Source organism: Spodoptera frugiperda, chromosome 21, assembly GCF_023101765.2.
Source record: "Spodoptera frugiperda isolate SF20-4 chromosome 21, AGI-APGP_CSIRO_Sfru_2.0, whole genome shotgun sequence".
NCBI classification, from domain to species: Eukaryota; Metazoa; Arthropoda; class Insecta; order Lepidoptera; family Noctuidae; genus Spodoptera; species Spodoptera frugiperda.
Genome location: NC_064232.1, coordinates 5,446,951 through 5,462,866, shown reverse-complemented (window position 1 = coordinate 5,462,866; position 15,916 = coordinate 5,446,951). Strand labels below are relative to the sequence as shown.

The window sequence follows — 15,916 nt, the reverse complement described above, 5'->3', positions numbered from 1 at the left end:
CAAGCACGATGCTTATGAATATCTTGGTGTTGATACCGGGTCGGTATTATTAGGAAGGTTTCCATTTTAAGTCATTTCTTAGTGATAATGTTAGGTTGATTGGTAGAGAATGCCATACGGTATTAAATTCGCCTTATGTACCACTATTTGATTCTATTGCGTACATAAAAGAATTAATAAATAAAAAAATAAATAACAGGATATTGGCTTATCCAATGGGGACTGCGGGGACTGGGATGCCGTCTCCTCCTCGGGATGAGGGAACGAGACACTCCTGGCGTCGGGGATCGCGCGACGAACCCCGCCCATCATAAGTCCGAGTCTGCGGACGACGAGCAAGGGTAGTTCTCCGTCCGACCAGAACCAGACCCGTGGGTACGCACGTCGCGTTTCGCGCGTGCCTCAAAGAGCCATCAGACCACCTCAGATGGGGCTAATGCCCGATACGAACCGCAAAGGAAATAACGGGTTGCCGGGGCTCCCGCTCGAAAAGCAGGAGTAGGAACGGGGTGGTTTTTAGTCAGTAAGAGTCTGACACTCTCTCTCACCTCACTTAACACGAGAGAAGTAATTTGATGATTTTTCCCCCCTCAAAAAGGTACATTGTAAATGTGTAAAATCTCTGCCTACCTCTTCAGGGATAAAAAGGCGTGGCGATATTTTACGTATTACACTTTAATCTTTGGATTCTGATATATAAATAAATAAAAAAGTAACAAATTTTATCAGTCAGTCAGTATCTAATCGAAACCACCATTGATAATAACATAATATTAGCTCAACATAAGGGTGTTTTTCCTCTAGAGATGTGCTATGTAGCTATGCTACGAAAATATAATAGCTAAGCTGTGAAACTACGTGACCGTTTTCACTGATACTAAGCTATGTAGCTGTGCGAGTAAGATGTGCTATGAAGATGCGCCGCCGCAAAGTAGCTATGCGAGGAAAATGCGCAGCTCGAGTATGCAATGTATCGATTGTACCAATTATCCACCAATCATTCATTGGTACACATAGCTTATGAGTTATGATGATGGAAACGGACTCAGCTAAGCTACGTTTTTATATGGAAACTTGCATGCTACGAATGGCTTCCCTACTATCGATATCTACATTGCATACTAGAGCTGCCCATATTTCTCGCACAGCTACTTTGCGGCAGCGCAGCTACATAGCACGCACCTCTCCATATAAAACAAAACATAGCTTAGCTAAGTCCGTTACCACCAGTGCTAAGCTATGTGTACCAATGAATATGATAGGTGGAAGCCAAACGCATCCACAGCAACGTAGCATAGCACATCTCTGGTAGAAAAGCACCGTAAGCATCGAACACACTGCCAATCACCTATCAATACAATAAGTAGTGACGTCACAATTATTCACGTTTCGACGCGGAAATTCAAAATGGCCGCCATCCTTGTCTTTGACCGAACGAGATTAGATACAAATACATATCAGAATTTATTAAGATAACATTTATAGATTAGAAAACTTGTGCAAAAATACAATATATCGACGAAATAACATTATTATTACAATAATATTTATAGAGAAATTATTTAAAAAAATACAAAAAACAGTGTTTTCGTGTAAAATAAACACTTATAATTGTTATAAAAGTGTGTTTTAGTGACAGTTCGAGATTTAAAATGTGTTTTTGTGACGGAAAAGTTGATGTGTTATTTTGAGTGTGTACATTTGTGATTATGTGACGTCGTGAGTGCTAATTGTGGTGTGTCGTGTGGATCAACAATGATTTTAAGGATCATCGTGTAAGATTTCTTTGATTTTTCTTTATATCGATAAAGCAAATGTCTACTCTATGATATATTAAATAAGGGCCAAATTAAAAGTACCTTTAACCGACGAGCATGCATGAAAAGACCGATGACTGTTGATGAAGCGAAAGAGGTGTGTAAGAATCGTAGCAATTGGCGTTCCATTGTCTCTGCCTACTCCTATGGGAGACAGGCGTGAGGTTATGTGTGTATGTTACTCTGTAGAAGAACAACAAATGCGAGATAATCGCGCACATACATACAAGTTAAACTGATACTTCCTTATTTTGAAGTCGGTTAACAAAAACATGCTAATTTGCGTAATATTGCTATGTGTATTTCTAAGGGGAAATTTTTCACTCTGACCTTTAATCCACTAAGGGGTAGGTAGAGGTACACAACACTACATAGTATAAAACAAAGTCGCTTTCTCTGTCTCTATCACTACATAGTATAAAACAAAGTAGCTTTCTCTGTCCCTATGTCCCTTTGTATGCTTAAATCTTTAAAACTACGCAACGGATTTTGTTGCGTGATTTTTAATAGATAGAGTGATTCAAGAGGAAGGTTTATATGTATAATACATGCATAATATATCACCATTGCACCCATGCGAAGCTGGGGCGGATCGCTAGTGTCATTTACATTGTAACACTCACTTTTCAATAGCTATGTTATGTATACTATGTAATAGGGGGTGAGCTAATTGCCATACATTAGGTACCTACTTAAAATAATTCGACTCATAATTTTCAATAGACAACTTTAAAAACCGACTTATTTATTTATTTAATCTTTAATGTACACAATATAATAAAGTAGTGGTAAGGCGAACTTAATGCTATATAGCATTCTCTACCAGTTAACCTTAGTGTTTAAAGAAAAAGTCTGAAAATAAGATACGGAGTATAAGAAAATAAGGCACATCTTCATTATTATTTAGACACCACTGAAAAACGGTGAAGGAAAACATTGTGAGGAAACCTGGGCTTATAATTTCTAATTATAAGTTCGAAATCGCTAACCCGCATTTAGCGAAGCGTGGTGATTAACGCGTAAGCCTCCGTCTCCGTGCAAAGAAAGGCCTTTGGTCAGCAGTGGCCATGTGGTTATTTATAATATAATGTTGATGTGATTGTGATGAAACAGTTGATATGGACTTGAAGTGCTTCCTTTTTTAAGTCTGATAATAATAAACTGAAACGTCGTTCACTCGTGAGTGTAACAATCATTTTCTGAAAACCCGCATTAAAATCGGTCATAATAAAAATGATACATACTACTATAAGTTATGCTAAGTCCTAGGTTAAGCAAATGAAAGTTTACGATAAGTTATTGCTAGCCCTTAAATTTGTACCTACATAATATTTAAATTAAGACCTGTGTTAATCAAACAAGTGTAACAGTGTGTTCATAAGTGTCGCTAGTTCAACTTAATGGAGCACAACATTTAAGATTAATAAATCTCCCGATCAATTTTTATTATTAAATATTATTATCACGAAAATCTGTCCATCGGTTCTTGAGTTGTAAGCACTTAAACAGTATACCTAACATTAGTTTGATGTATAAATATAGATTTCTCATTGATTATCAGTATTTATCAACAATAATTATAATTACTCATTTATTTCTAAACATTATGTAAGATACAATCACGCCTATTATCTAACGGAAGGAAAAGCAGGGAAATATTTAATTTTCTAAAGAAAAGAAGTAGGTGCTCTATATAGCAATATATTATTTTAATTTGGAAAATAGTTAATGAAAAGTCGCTTCGTTGCAATGTGTAAGAAAAACGAACAAGCTACGTAACAACTACGCGTTATGAACTACGCGCTACGAATCACAAACTACGTATTGCGAACAATGTGCTACGAACTGCGTACTACGCGCTAATACCTACACAATACGTGTAGCTGCTATGATCTATGCGCTACGATCTACGCACTACGAATCACTGCTAAGTTTATTCTTACGACACCTGCATGAAGAATAGGTTTAGTGACTCGTGTATACTATGTCGGATTTGTTCTACGCTAGTAAATAAATGGATCGTATAATAATTGTATTTTTTTTAAAACGTTGCCCCACAGTTTTTTTTTGTTATGGGTGCGTTTACAAATATACAAGTTCACATACACATGACACCCAGACCCGAAACAACAATTTGTGGATCACACAAAGAGTTGCTCCGAGTAGGAATCAGAGCCGGCTGGTTGCCCAACCACCGCACCAATCGTGCAGTCAAATTTTTAATTCTAGTAAATCTTAAGTAGTACAATACATGAGTGTTTTCCTTGTTTACCCACTTGATACTATATCAAATGGTGTCTAATTATAGAATTAATAAATGAATCATGATATTATCAATGTGCACTTGTTTTTAATTATGATATCGGCTTACTCAGTAACTGTTTAACGAAGAACTTCACAGTAGCAGCGCGACAATCACTGCGTCGTGTGTCGCAGAATGCTGTTCATTAATCTCATATTCATCCTCTAGCATGACTTTAAACTAGTCGAGTTCCTCAAACAGTTACCTTAGTAAGCCAATAACATAATAATTCATTTGTTTAATGTGCTGACTGTACACTAGATTAGACTCATTTAATCAGACCCAATTATGTCGTGGGTAACACATCCACAACAAAAACATAATTTTCCAAACAAGAAACATTAATTTGTAAATTACGCAAAGACTTATTTTTCCGTATGGACACTAAACCCGCGTCTCGTTGCGCAGTTGTCCGTCTCCCAGCCGTGTAATCAAACCTATTTTTAGGTACCTAGGTATAGGTAGGGGAGGAATCTTAACGAGAAAAAATTTAAATCTTGTATAAAGCGTGAACTGTGTAAACAGGCATATTACAGACTGTCAGATTATATTGAAGATAAAAATGTGTGGCAGCATGTTGGTCCGGCTCCACTGGACACTCGCTCACACTAGACAATGCTCTAATACGATCACTAGTTACACGTTAAATTAAAGTACTAATTTATTCCAATGTAGTCTAGGGATCCTGTGGCATCAAGCAGTTATTTTTTTTTTTATTTGAAAAATTAAATTAAAGATTATTTTTTATTTGTATAGAAGCATTATTTCAAATTGTAAGTGTACATATGTGGGCACTATGTTTGAAACAACCCGCTTTTTATTTTATATTCTTTACAAATTGGTTTTATTGTCCCATAGTTTTGACGTCGTATTGTCGTTACATTGTTCCTACATATATACATATACAATAGGTAAATGATCAAATAATGTATCAGAGATATTGTAAAAAACATTTTTTGAAAAGAGTAACGATGGAGTTTCTTGCTCGTTCTTCTCCATTCGAAGCAACACTTTGGAACGAGCGCCTAGCTTCACTGACAGACAGACTGACGGACAATTCAATTGACGTTTCAAAAGTGCCTAATTTAGGATTAATTGAAATAAATGCTTTGACTTTGACTTTGGTATAAGTACCTCTGCCTCATCCTCATCATCATCATCATCAGCCTGTTCTCGTCCACTGCTGGACATAGGCCTCTCCAATGGCACGCCACTGAGCTCAATCTTCAGCTCTACGCATCCAACCACTACCAGCCACCTTGATATCATCACTCCACCTAGCTGGAGGACGCCCTACACTACGCTTGCCTAGACACGGTCTCTAGAACGCGTTTACCCCAACGGTCATCGGTTCTTCGACATGAGCGACCGGCAAACATCTCCAAATTGTGAAGTGTGTGGAGTTATAGAAGACCTGGGGCCTTAGTCTGCTATTACAATTGCGTCAGAATGGTCGATCACTGAGCAGTGCGAGAGGGACGGAGTTATACAACCTACATAGCTCCGTCCCTCTCGCACTGATCAGTGATCGACCATTCTGACACAATTGTAATAGCAGACTAAGAAGGCCCCTGCACCACTTGTTGATGGAATGTGTCCGATTTGAGGCTGATAGAAGTACGTTGTTCAGGGCTTTGAAGTTGAACAAAAACGATATAGGCACATTCCACAAGATATTAAGTAAGCCAGGTAGTGATGATGCAAGAAAGTTGTTCAGCTTCATGGCCTTGATCAATTGATTCCGTTGGTTTGATGTATATTTATACAACACTGTATTAGGGTACGATGGGACTGACATACGCTGCGCGTTATAAAAGTTCCTTAAAATTCATAAAAATAAAAAAAAATATGACCGGCCCACTGCCATTTCAGCTTGCTAATCCTTTCAGCTAACCTCTGCCTACCCACTTCCTAATAAAGGCTTCCCGTTCCAGGTTCTGCTGCAGTATAATATTTTCATCAGCGAACAACTCGAAAGCAAGATGTCTGACCGGGTACATGACGGATGTCCAGAACTGGGTGGACCAGCATGGAAACTTAATCACATCACCAGGTCAGTTCATTTACACCCGAATACTAAAACGCTACTCAATTTTAAGTTGTACTTAAATATCGTGATATCTCTGTCTTATAATAAGAAGTATTCTTAAAAGCATCTAAAAATTTAGTGGCGTTTGAATATTTGGTGCAGAAGTAGATTCAGTAACTATGTTCCATTAAATTAAACGTGCAGACAGATTAGCTGATGGTAAGCAATCACCGCCGCCTATAGACACACGAAACACCAGTGGCGTAACAACTAAGGGAGTTGGGGTTAACTAACTAATAAGGCTTCACGAATGGGCCGGTTCAACCGGAGTGATACCACAGCTTCACAGAAAACTGACAGGAAGCAACGCTTACGGCGGTGTTTCGTTGTGTGAGTGAGTTTACCGGAGGCCCAATTCCCCCTTTCCCAATCTTTCCAATCCCCGATTCCCCAAAATCCCTTAAATTCCAAAAGGCCGGCAACGCACTTGTAACACTTCTGGTGGTTCGTATGTCCATAGCCGGCAGCGATTGCTTACCATCAGGTGACCCGTCTGCTCGTTTACCGGCTTATACCATAAAAAACACCAGAGGAATTACCACTGCGTTGCTAGCTACTTAAGGAATAGCGCTCAATGACCCAAGCCCATGTAAGATTTGGGTCTCCAGTAACTTTACCCACAAGACTTTTGATTTATCTACCTATGTCTTTCCACCTTTCCAGCGGAGAGACAGAACTCAATAGACCTGTCAACGAATGTGGACCCGGTGAAAATGTTGCACCAACACATGGGCATGTTGAAGTCATCACATCGGTACGTCAAGTACCTCAGTCTCGCCAGGTGTGACCTCACCAGGGTGCCGCCGGTAAGTTAGTTTGTACGTCCTGATTTTTTTATGGTATAGGCCAGTAAGACCGGTAAGTGCGCGAGCGAACCGATCACCTGATGGTAAGCAATTGGTGGTGGCAACACCAGAAGCGTTACTAGAGCGATGCCAGCTTTGGAGGTGTTGAATAGGAGCCCTTACTATTTGTTATTAGTTAAAATTCTCTGTAACAATACTATTTTAGTAATCGTAATTGGATATTATATTATAATAACAAATTAGGGATCTTTGTCCCTAATTTATCCCTATGTCAAATTGACTTTCCTTTTGTATGGTGATCTAAGTATGCTAGGATTCGAGAAATTGGGGGTATTGTAGTAATTGGACCCCCGGTAACCTCACTGACACGATAAAACACAACGCAAGCCGTATTTCACGACGGTTTTCTGTGAGGCCGTGGTATCCACAGAAGTCTAAAGGAGAAATCTACATAAGCATGCATCGGTTCATATCTGACGTAAAATACGTCGAGCGTATCACTGGTTGCACTTACTCTCTGTCATCTGGTCAACTGTTTGTCTATACATTTGTCTGTTCTGGCGTTACGCGACCGATGATACGCGACGCATGTTCTGTCAGATATGAACCGACCCTACAACTTTAAATAAAAGAGACAAAAAAGATGAGACCTCCTCACCATCTTTACAGAGTAATGTTCTAGATACTCTGATACATTCAGAGATAACAATTGATAACACAGCAGTTTGATTCGAAACGCATAATAATATGATAAGGTGTCGATGATGATACCAATATAATATACAGTATTTGTCAATAAGATAATATGTGACAATTAAGCGATTTTGGAAAAAAATACATAAAATTCATGTATGAAATGTTACCAGCCAAGAATTTTTTTTAAGGGGGGAAATCATCCAATGACTTTTCCCGCCTTGGCTTGATTATCGTCACATCACTGATTATCGTGATATCTTGGCTGGTTCCGGGGCTGCGAACTACCTTCTGGAGCGAAAAGCAGGAGTAGGAACGAGGTGGTTTTTAGTCAATAAGAGTCTGACACTCCCTCTCACCTTGCCCAAGACGGGAGAAGTAATTGGATGATTTTCCCCCCTTAAAAAAAAGTGTCCCTCTGTGTCTCAAAACTAGTAGAGCTTTTCTCCGTCAATGATACGGGAGTAAACCGAGATTTTTAGTTAATTTAGTGTCTCACGATAGTAATTACAAAAATATAGAAGTTTTATTTACAACAATTATTCTTTATTTTGGAAAGGGTCATTTACCCACCTCGCCTGGTAGCAAGCCTATTCATAAGCAACTATTCAATTTACTTTAACCTATTTTACAGATATTCCTGTTGGAAGACATGCAGCGAAGACAGTTGTCTGCCATGGTGGAATACATGACATTCTATGGAAACAAGTTCCTAGGGATGAGCGCCGCTGGAGAGCACTACACCCTGAGTTTCAACGCTACAGGAGCTACTATTATGAATTTGGGAACCTCGCCGCAGACTCAAGGTAGAAATCTAACGAAAATCAAATAATTTTAAGAAAGAAGTATTGTTTAGAATTCACATCACACACTATAAGTAGCCACTGCTGACCAAAGGCGTCTTCTCACACGGAGAAGGTTTAAGCATTAATCACCACGCTTGCTCAATGCGGGTTCGCGATTTCAAACTTATAATTAGAAATTATAAGCCCAGTTTTCCTAACTATAATGTTTTCCTTCACTGTTGGTCAATGGTGTCTAAATAATGTTAGGAAGTACATATAACTTGGAAAAAGTCACGTAGCTATGGTAGGTTTCGAACCCGCGCCATGTGAGGTCCACGAGAAGCGGGTGGCTTAAGCCTTCGGTACACCACGAAGACAATAAAAACGACTAAGAAGGTCCATATTTACCGTTCTTAAGTTTTGGTTACAGTATTAAAAACAAGTTTAGTGTGATAATATAAAAGTGAATATGTTTGCGATCGTTCTAAACAATCTTATATTTAATTATAATGTTATCGATTTATTCACGTAACTGTTTAACAAGGAACTCAGTATGAGCCTTGAGCATGGTTTGAAACTAGTCGAGTTCCTCGCCTAACAGTTACGTGAGTAAGCCGATAACATAATAATTAATTTAGTATGTCTCACGAAAGTTCTAAACAATCTTATCTCTATTTTCAGCCGAAAACATCTGGTCATCCGGCTTTTCAGCTGTGAACTTCACGAAACTCAAAGAGCTGGACTTAAGAGCGTGCTCAATCCAAGTTTTAGGACAGAACCTATTTAAAGGCATGAGCGAATTAAGAGCTCTTTACATCGGAGAGAACGAAATCTTCTACATAGACTCTACCGCATTTGCTGGTCTAAACAAACTAGTACACCTAGATTTTAGCAGAAACCAAGCATTTGATGAGAATGGAAACCCAAAAAACCTAGCCACCGAAAGTTATTACGCTTTCCAGCATTTAAACCTGATATCTCTGGACCTATCATTCACGAAACTGACGCAAAGGAACCTTGGCATGTTAAAAAGCCTTGGGAAAAGCCTCAGAAGTTTATCCCTTTGCGAAACAGGACTAAACAATCTTCATGCTGATATATTCTTAACGACCTCACTACAAATTCTGGACGTATCAAGAAATAACGGGATACTACAAGGCACGAAACCTTTGAAAGGCATTGAAGACTCCCTAATAGTTCTATACGCCCAAGAAGTTGGTTTAAACACGATGGATATATTCCAAAACTTCACTAAACTTGCTATACTGCAATTAGCAAACAATGAAATAAATAACATTGAAGCAAGTGCAGTGAGAAACCTGAGACACTTAAAAGTATTAGACTTAAATAAGAACAGAATTAATTCCTGGTTCAATAGAACTTACTCATTAATGCCAGAACTAAGCTACTTATCACTCAAAGACAATAACATAAACTTAATTACCGAAGAAATGATTGAAGATTTAATGTACGTGGATTATTTGGCTTTGTCAGAAAACTCTCTAATCTGCAACTGTCATTCCAAAGACTTGTATAAAATGGCAGCTAAAAACGAAATGTTGTATAAAGAAGTGTTTGTCCATCAACCAGAAACAGGGCTACATCAGAACGCGTATGACACTTACAATGATATAATAAGGAATAGGAACAAAGTGGAATTGAATGAATGCGATGAACAATGCTATACAGATATAGGAATTTCAGGCACATTTAGATTCGTCGATTATTCAAATGATACGTATATCTGCTTGCCTTTTGGAGAAAGCAAGCCAGTGCAGATAGCTGATGTGTATAGTTGTGGAAGAGCGTCAAGGGAGAAGACTTATGAGCAAGAATTGAAGGATGGGAGGTTAAAACTCCTGGCCTTGTTAACGCTACCCTGTGTGATGATTATTGTCGGAATGATATACATGTTTAGACGTCATATCAGGTATTTTTATATTACAATGAGAAACTCTGCGATGCTTAGCTTGATCAATAAGAAAGATGTTGTTGATGGTGAGTGTTTTATGTAACTTTTTATTATTCTCCATTCTATAGTCCGCACATTCTAAAGTCCACAGGCCCGCATCGCACGCAACGGATTTTACTTTGTCTTGTATAGAAACTCATACAACTGCGTCCACTGATCCGCATCGTACAGACTGCATCATCAGCAATGCGTACGTGTAGTGCGTACTGATGACGTCATACGGAATGCGTATGATGCGTACGATGCAGGCCTGTGGACGCTTACTTTCAATCTTCTGATTCATTAGTCAAATGGGCAACTGTTAAGTGAGTCTCTGATTCTAGTACCGAAAGGAATGATTCAATTTTCTTAAAGTAATCACAATTCAATATTTATCTTTCAGACAACACAATCTTCAACTACGATGTATTCGTTTCCTACTGCAACGAGGATCGAGGGTGGGTGCTGGACCATCTCCTGCCGCACATGGAGACCGAGTGCAGCATCAGCGCCTGTCTGCATGAGAGGGACTTTCTTGTAAGTCTGGTCTATTGTTCAAAAAGACTTTTGGTTTTGGGTTTTAGAGCCAAGCGAGACGTTATAGACCCTATAGTCTTCCTCGATAAATGGACTATCCGACACAAAATGAATGTTTTAATTTGAATCAGCCGGATTTTTTTGGAATAAGCCGGTAAACGAGCAGACGTATCACCTGATGGTAAGTAATCGCCGTCACTCATGGACTCCCGAAACACCAGAGGCATTACAAGTGCGTTGCCGGCCTTTTGGGATTAGGAATTTAAGGGTTGTTAGGGAATCGAGGATTGGGAAGATTGAGATGAGGGGTAATTGGATCGGGATTGGGAAGGGGGGTAATTGGCCCTCCGGTAACGACACTCACACAACAAAATACAACGCAAGCGTTGTTTCACGTCGGTTTTCTGCTCGGCCGTGGTATCACTCTGGTCGAGCCGGCCCAGCAGAGCCGAAGCATGGTTCTCCCAAAAAAAATTTTAACCTAGTTAGAAGTTTTGATTATGATTTGATATGGCTTCTATTTTTCCTAAGAAACACAACCCGGGTCTTTTCAAGGTCAGAATGAATAGGTACTTTCTAAGTCTATGTGCTCCATCTTCGGCCACATCTTCGCTTCGCCGTCCTGGCAAGCGGGTTGGTGGCCAAACGCAGATTTATCAATGCTAAAGAAAAATATTGCATGTTTTACGAGGGTGATTCAACATTTTTATTTTTCTTCATTTCTATTCCAGGTGGGCCTCTCAATCCTGGAGAACATAGTCTCCTGCATGGACCGCTCCAGGTCCATCATGCTGATCCTCTCCCAGAGGTTCCTGCTCAGCCAGTGGTGTCAGTTTGAGATGCATCTCGCTCAACACAGGTGAGATATGACCATGGTTGTCAAAGTAGCTAATAGAGTAAGAGCCCAGCCCTGCGAGACATTACTTATTTTCTGAAAGACAAAACATGGGATACCGAGTAGAGTATAATATAAAAACCAGCCATCAGAATTTAAGTTAAGTTAGTCCTAGTTTTACTAACCTTTCTCACCTGACACCTGTAAATCGGCCGTCTATCCAACTTAGCTGGTACGCAGGCGTTCAAGGTACATATAAAAGCTACTCGGTATCCCATGTTTTGTCTTTCAGAAAATAAGTAATGTCTGGCAGGGCTGGGCTCTTGGTCCATAATTTAATAGAGATGATGACGGTGAATGAAAATAAAAATCTATTTAGTCCGTCAGCTAGTTAATGAAAAATATTAGACACGTATTTTTATTTTGTCATTTAAGATGACAATACTTATATAAAACGAATCAAAGTTTAGGAGTGGGAGCAAATACGCCATTTTTACGATTAAAACGTCTGAAAGAACTGACGTCACGCGATATTTAAATCGATATATGTTGCTGATGATGCGATCCGTACGATGCGGATCAGTGGACGCAGTTGTATGAGTTTCTATACAAGACAAACTAAAATCCGTTGCGTGCGATGCGTACGATGCGGGCCTTTGGACGCTTACCTTAAGGCTCATTTTTTTGTCAGTATGAAAAGAAGTCTTTACCCAGCAACACGACAAGTGTAGGCTGATGATAACCAAAAAGGTTTTAACCAATTAAACAATTTTCTTTCCAGACTCCTAGAAACCCGCAGAGAAGACCTAACCCTGATTCTTCTGGAGGACATACCACGTCGTCTAAGACCAAACACTCTTCACTACCTAATGCTGACGAAGACATACATAGTCTGGCCGAAAGACGAGGCGGAAAGACCAATTTTCTGGAAAAGACTAAAGAAGACATTGATAGCTCAAAAGACCAAACCGTCAGAGAATGTATCATTAGCTTAGGGTCGGATTTGGTTCTTGAAAATCTGGTGCTTAAACGAGTGTTCGTCCATTTACGTACGCAGCGCCCCCTGGTGTGCTACGGGTGTTATTAAAGCGATTAGGGTTTAAGATTTTGAAGTTGAGTAGATACAAATTGTCGAAAAGTTTTTGAAAAATTCTACTTAGCTAAAATTTTTTTTATACACAATCTGTTTTTTGATTCGTAAATATCATTAATTTGTCACTTATGGGAATCGATTCTGCGATAGGTAAGCAGTTCCATTTGCAACGTTGTCATTTACTTTTGTGATTTGGAACGTCACGTCTTTTATCGCCGAAGCGGTAGGCACTGTAAAATGTACATCCACTTTTCACCGTTGTGTTATAAGTCCCAGGTAATAGAGGGTGAGTCTATTGCAATATACTGGGCACAATTCCAGACTCCGTGCTACTACTGTTTTTTAGTAATATTTTTTTCTAGTTATTGAATAAAAATTGATAAAATGTGATCCTTTTGTTTTATCAGAAGATAGATACCTAAGTTTGTATAATTTATAATAAGACATAAAATATAGGTACAATTTTAGTTAAAAAAGTCAATGTTAATGATTGAACCAAAAATATTGTTTAATAAAAACGAGACAAACCAACAATGTTTTTTTATGGTATAAGCCGGTAAACGAGCAGACGGATTACCTGATGGTAAACAATCGCTGTCGCCTATGGACACTCGAAACGCCAGTGGTGTTACAAGTGCGTGATTCTATGACTTTGTTATGGGATAGTCAGGTTATATATTTTTTTTTGTATTAAACGACTTTTTGACTAAAGTAAATAGCTATACCTTATGCGCTGTAACAAGGTGCGGCTGACAGATGCCAGTATGACGTTGACGTCTCTCTTTAGGGATGGATATTAGAAAAATCTTTTTTTATCGCTATCGATACTCGCAGCATACATTTAATTCTCTTTATTTTTTTATTAAATGTGTGTGTTATTTAGTTGTGCAGTGTAACTACGTGTATATACTTGTCAAAATAAATATTTTATGACCGAGCCCTGAGGTGTTTCAGGGTTTCAGTTTTACAGAACCGTGAAGAATATAAGTATATATTAGTTTGTATATGTTACTAAAGCAAGCACGATCTTTCAGATTAAGTACCACCACGCATTATCAAAGGCGCCGGAAATGTCTACTACATATTTGTGCTCAGATAAAGTCACTGTGGTTTGGGCAGAGAGAGCCGCATCTACAGTAGATTTACCCACATAATTAAAGGTTTTTTAAGAGTCATAATTGAACGACGTTTTTTATTCTAAAAAAACATCGACTGCCTATCCATCGTAGCAGTACATCCCATCACTAAACACGACTATGGCTTTACGTTATACGCATAACACTTTACTTTATTTTTCATTTCATTAGATTTTATTTAAAGACTAGAACATTCCGGTTGGTTTTAATTTAATTAACTACACTTCCGAATGATTTAACATAATACGAATGTGATACAGTTAAAATATTAAGGCATAATTTTTAAATCGCAGCAACTTTCAAGAGTGATACGAAACGTTACTGAATCTGTCAGCCGCACCTTGTTACGGCGCATAAGGTATAATAATGATAACAATTCAAGCACTATGATTACCGAAAAATTGAGATAAAAATCACAAAATGTTTTACCTACTAATGTGCTTACTTAAAATACATAAAATTACTTACATGTAGTCACAATGACTGAATGCCGCATCCGTTTCGGCTGTGGGGGAGTCACTATCAGATCCAGATTCAGAACACCGCCACAGATCCTGTAAAAATAAAACATCTGCACCGTCAACTGGGACTGGTCAGCTTCGAACTCTATTATTTTATAGTTCCTATGGGGTCCTTTCGGTCCGTAGCTGCGGACTATGCGTGCGCCTCAAAGAGCCATCAGACCACCACAGATGGGGCCCATTAGAACTGATGCCTGATCCGAAGCTGCGGATTACCTAGCGGGTTTACCGGGGCTCCGGCTCCAACAGCAGGAGTAAGAACAGGGTAGTTTTTAGTCAGTAAGAGTCTGACACTCCCTTTCGCCTCGTCCAAGCCGGACGAAGTCATTGGATAATTTTCCCCTCTTAATAACGTCTTTTCGATGTCTTTGACTGAATATTGGTGTTACATTGTTCTCACATAATTGAACCAGCGAAACAATGTAACCAAGTATTGTATTGTGAATCTGATTGAAAAAGAGTAACCTATGGAGTTTCTTGCTCGTTCTTCTCCATAGGAATCTACACTTTGGAATGAGTAGATAGCTTCACTAGAGGACTGATCAACAGGCAGAAATTTTTAATATTATATATTCTTTTATCTTTGCTTTAATGTTCGTAGTGACTTTTCGGTCTATTTGAAATAAACAATTTGATATAATCTACTCCTGTTCCAAATTTCATCTCGATCCCTTCAGTTGTTTTGAAATGTATGAGTAACAAACAAACATAAAAACTTCCACATTTATAATATTAGTAGACCACACTATTATACATAATATACATACCTATATCGCCTGAGATTTAGTTCGCCAACTCGTATCTTGGATTTGCACGACCTCAAATACTTTTTAAATTCGATTTCTGTTGATAGAGAGAATAGAGATTTAGATTTATTTAACATCACGTCAATAGGTTAGCAGGTTATGTCAGGTCATAAAATTGTTATGTTATATTTTTTTATATTGGATTACAATTAAAACAAATATGTATTTAATAGGTAACGTACCTACTTGTTTGGAACAGAAAAATGGTTTTAAAATATCATTCCAAGGATTATTTAAAAATTTTATAAAATTAATTTTAGAAAAAGATCATTGATTGATAGCATGAAAAGTTCAGCCTCTTTTTATAACAGAAAAAGTCAAGACAGTCTTAGAAATTATGATATTATTAATCATTGTGAGAGTGTGGTAGGTGAATATAAAGTTCTATTAGGTCAGGTCCTACTAGGACTAGACAGGTCAAAATATGTTACATGAGGTTATGATTAAAAGTTTTGTTAGGTGAGGTCCTTCTAACACTGGACAGGTCAAAATAAGTTAAGTGAGGTTATGAATAAAAGTTCTATTAGGTGAGGTCCTTCTAACAC

At 38.4% G+C, this 15,916-nt stretch overlaps 2 protein-coding genes across 4 annotated transcripts in view; one reads left to right on the top strand and one right to left on the bottom strand.

Annotated features, from left to right (window-relative positions):
• LOC118280363 (dynein axonemal intermediate chain 7 homolog) overlaps positions 1-15,916 on the bottom strand; it is a 43,116-nt gene that overhangs the window by 7,268 nt on the left and 19,932 nt on the right. For all 3 annotated transcript variants that reach the window (XM_050701889.1, XM_050701890.1, XM_050701888.1), the window contains 2 exons: positions 15,333-15,408; positions 14,513-14,598 (listed from right to left, as the gene is read on the bottom strand). In XM_050701889.1, the coding sequence (XP_050557846.1) occupies positions 14,513-14,598; positions 15,333-15,408 (162 nt within the window). The remainder of the gene's footprint in view (positions 1-14,512; positions 14,599-15,332; positions 15,409-15,916) is intronic.
• LOC118280364 (toll-like receptor 3) lies at positions 1,478-13,442 on the top strand. The gene is made up of 8 exons (XM_035600363.2): positions 1,478-1,775; positions 6,054-6,172; positions 6,872-7,014; positions 8,342-8,513; positions 9,174-10,490; positions 10,847-10,980; positions 11,712-11,839; positions 12,597-13,442. The coding sequence occupies exons 1-8, from the start codon at positions 1,756-1,758 to the stop codon at positions 12,808-12,810; spliced, it is 2,247 nt and encodes a 748-aa protein (XP_035456256.2). The 5' UTR covers positions 1,478-1,755; the 3' UTR covers positions 12,811-13,442.

Coding starts and splice junctions, on each gene's coding strand:
- LOC118280364 (XM_035600363.2), top strand. CDS start 1,756: ATGATTTTAAGGATCATCGT. Junction 6,173..6,871: donor AAACTTAATCACATCACCAG/GTCAGTTCATTT, acceptor CCACCTTTCCAG/CGGAGAGACAGAACTCAATA. Junction 11,840..12,596: donor ATGCATCTCGCTCAACACAG/GTGAGATATGAC, acceptor TTTTCTTTCCAG/ACTCCTAGAAACCCGCAGAG.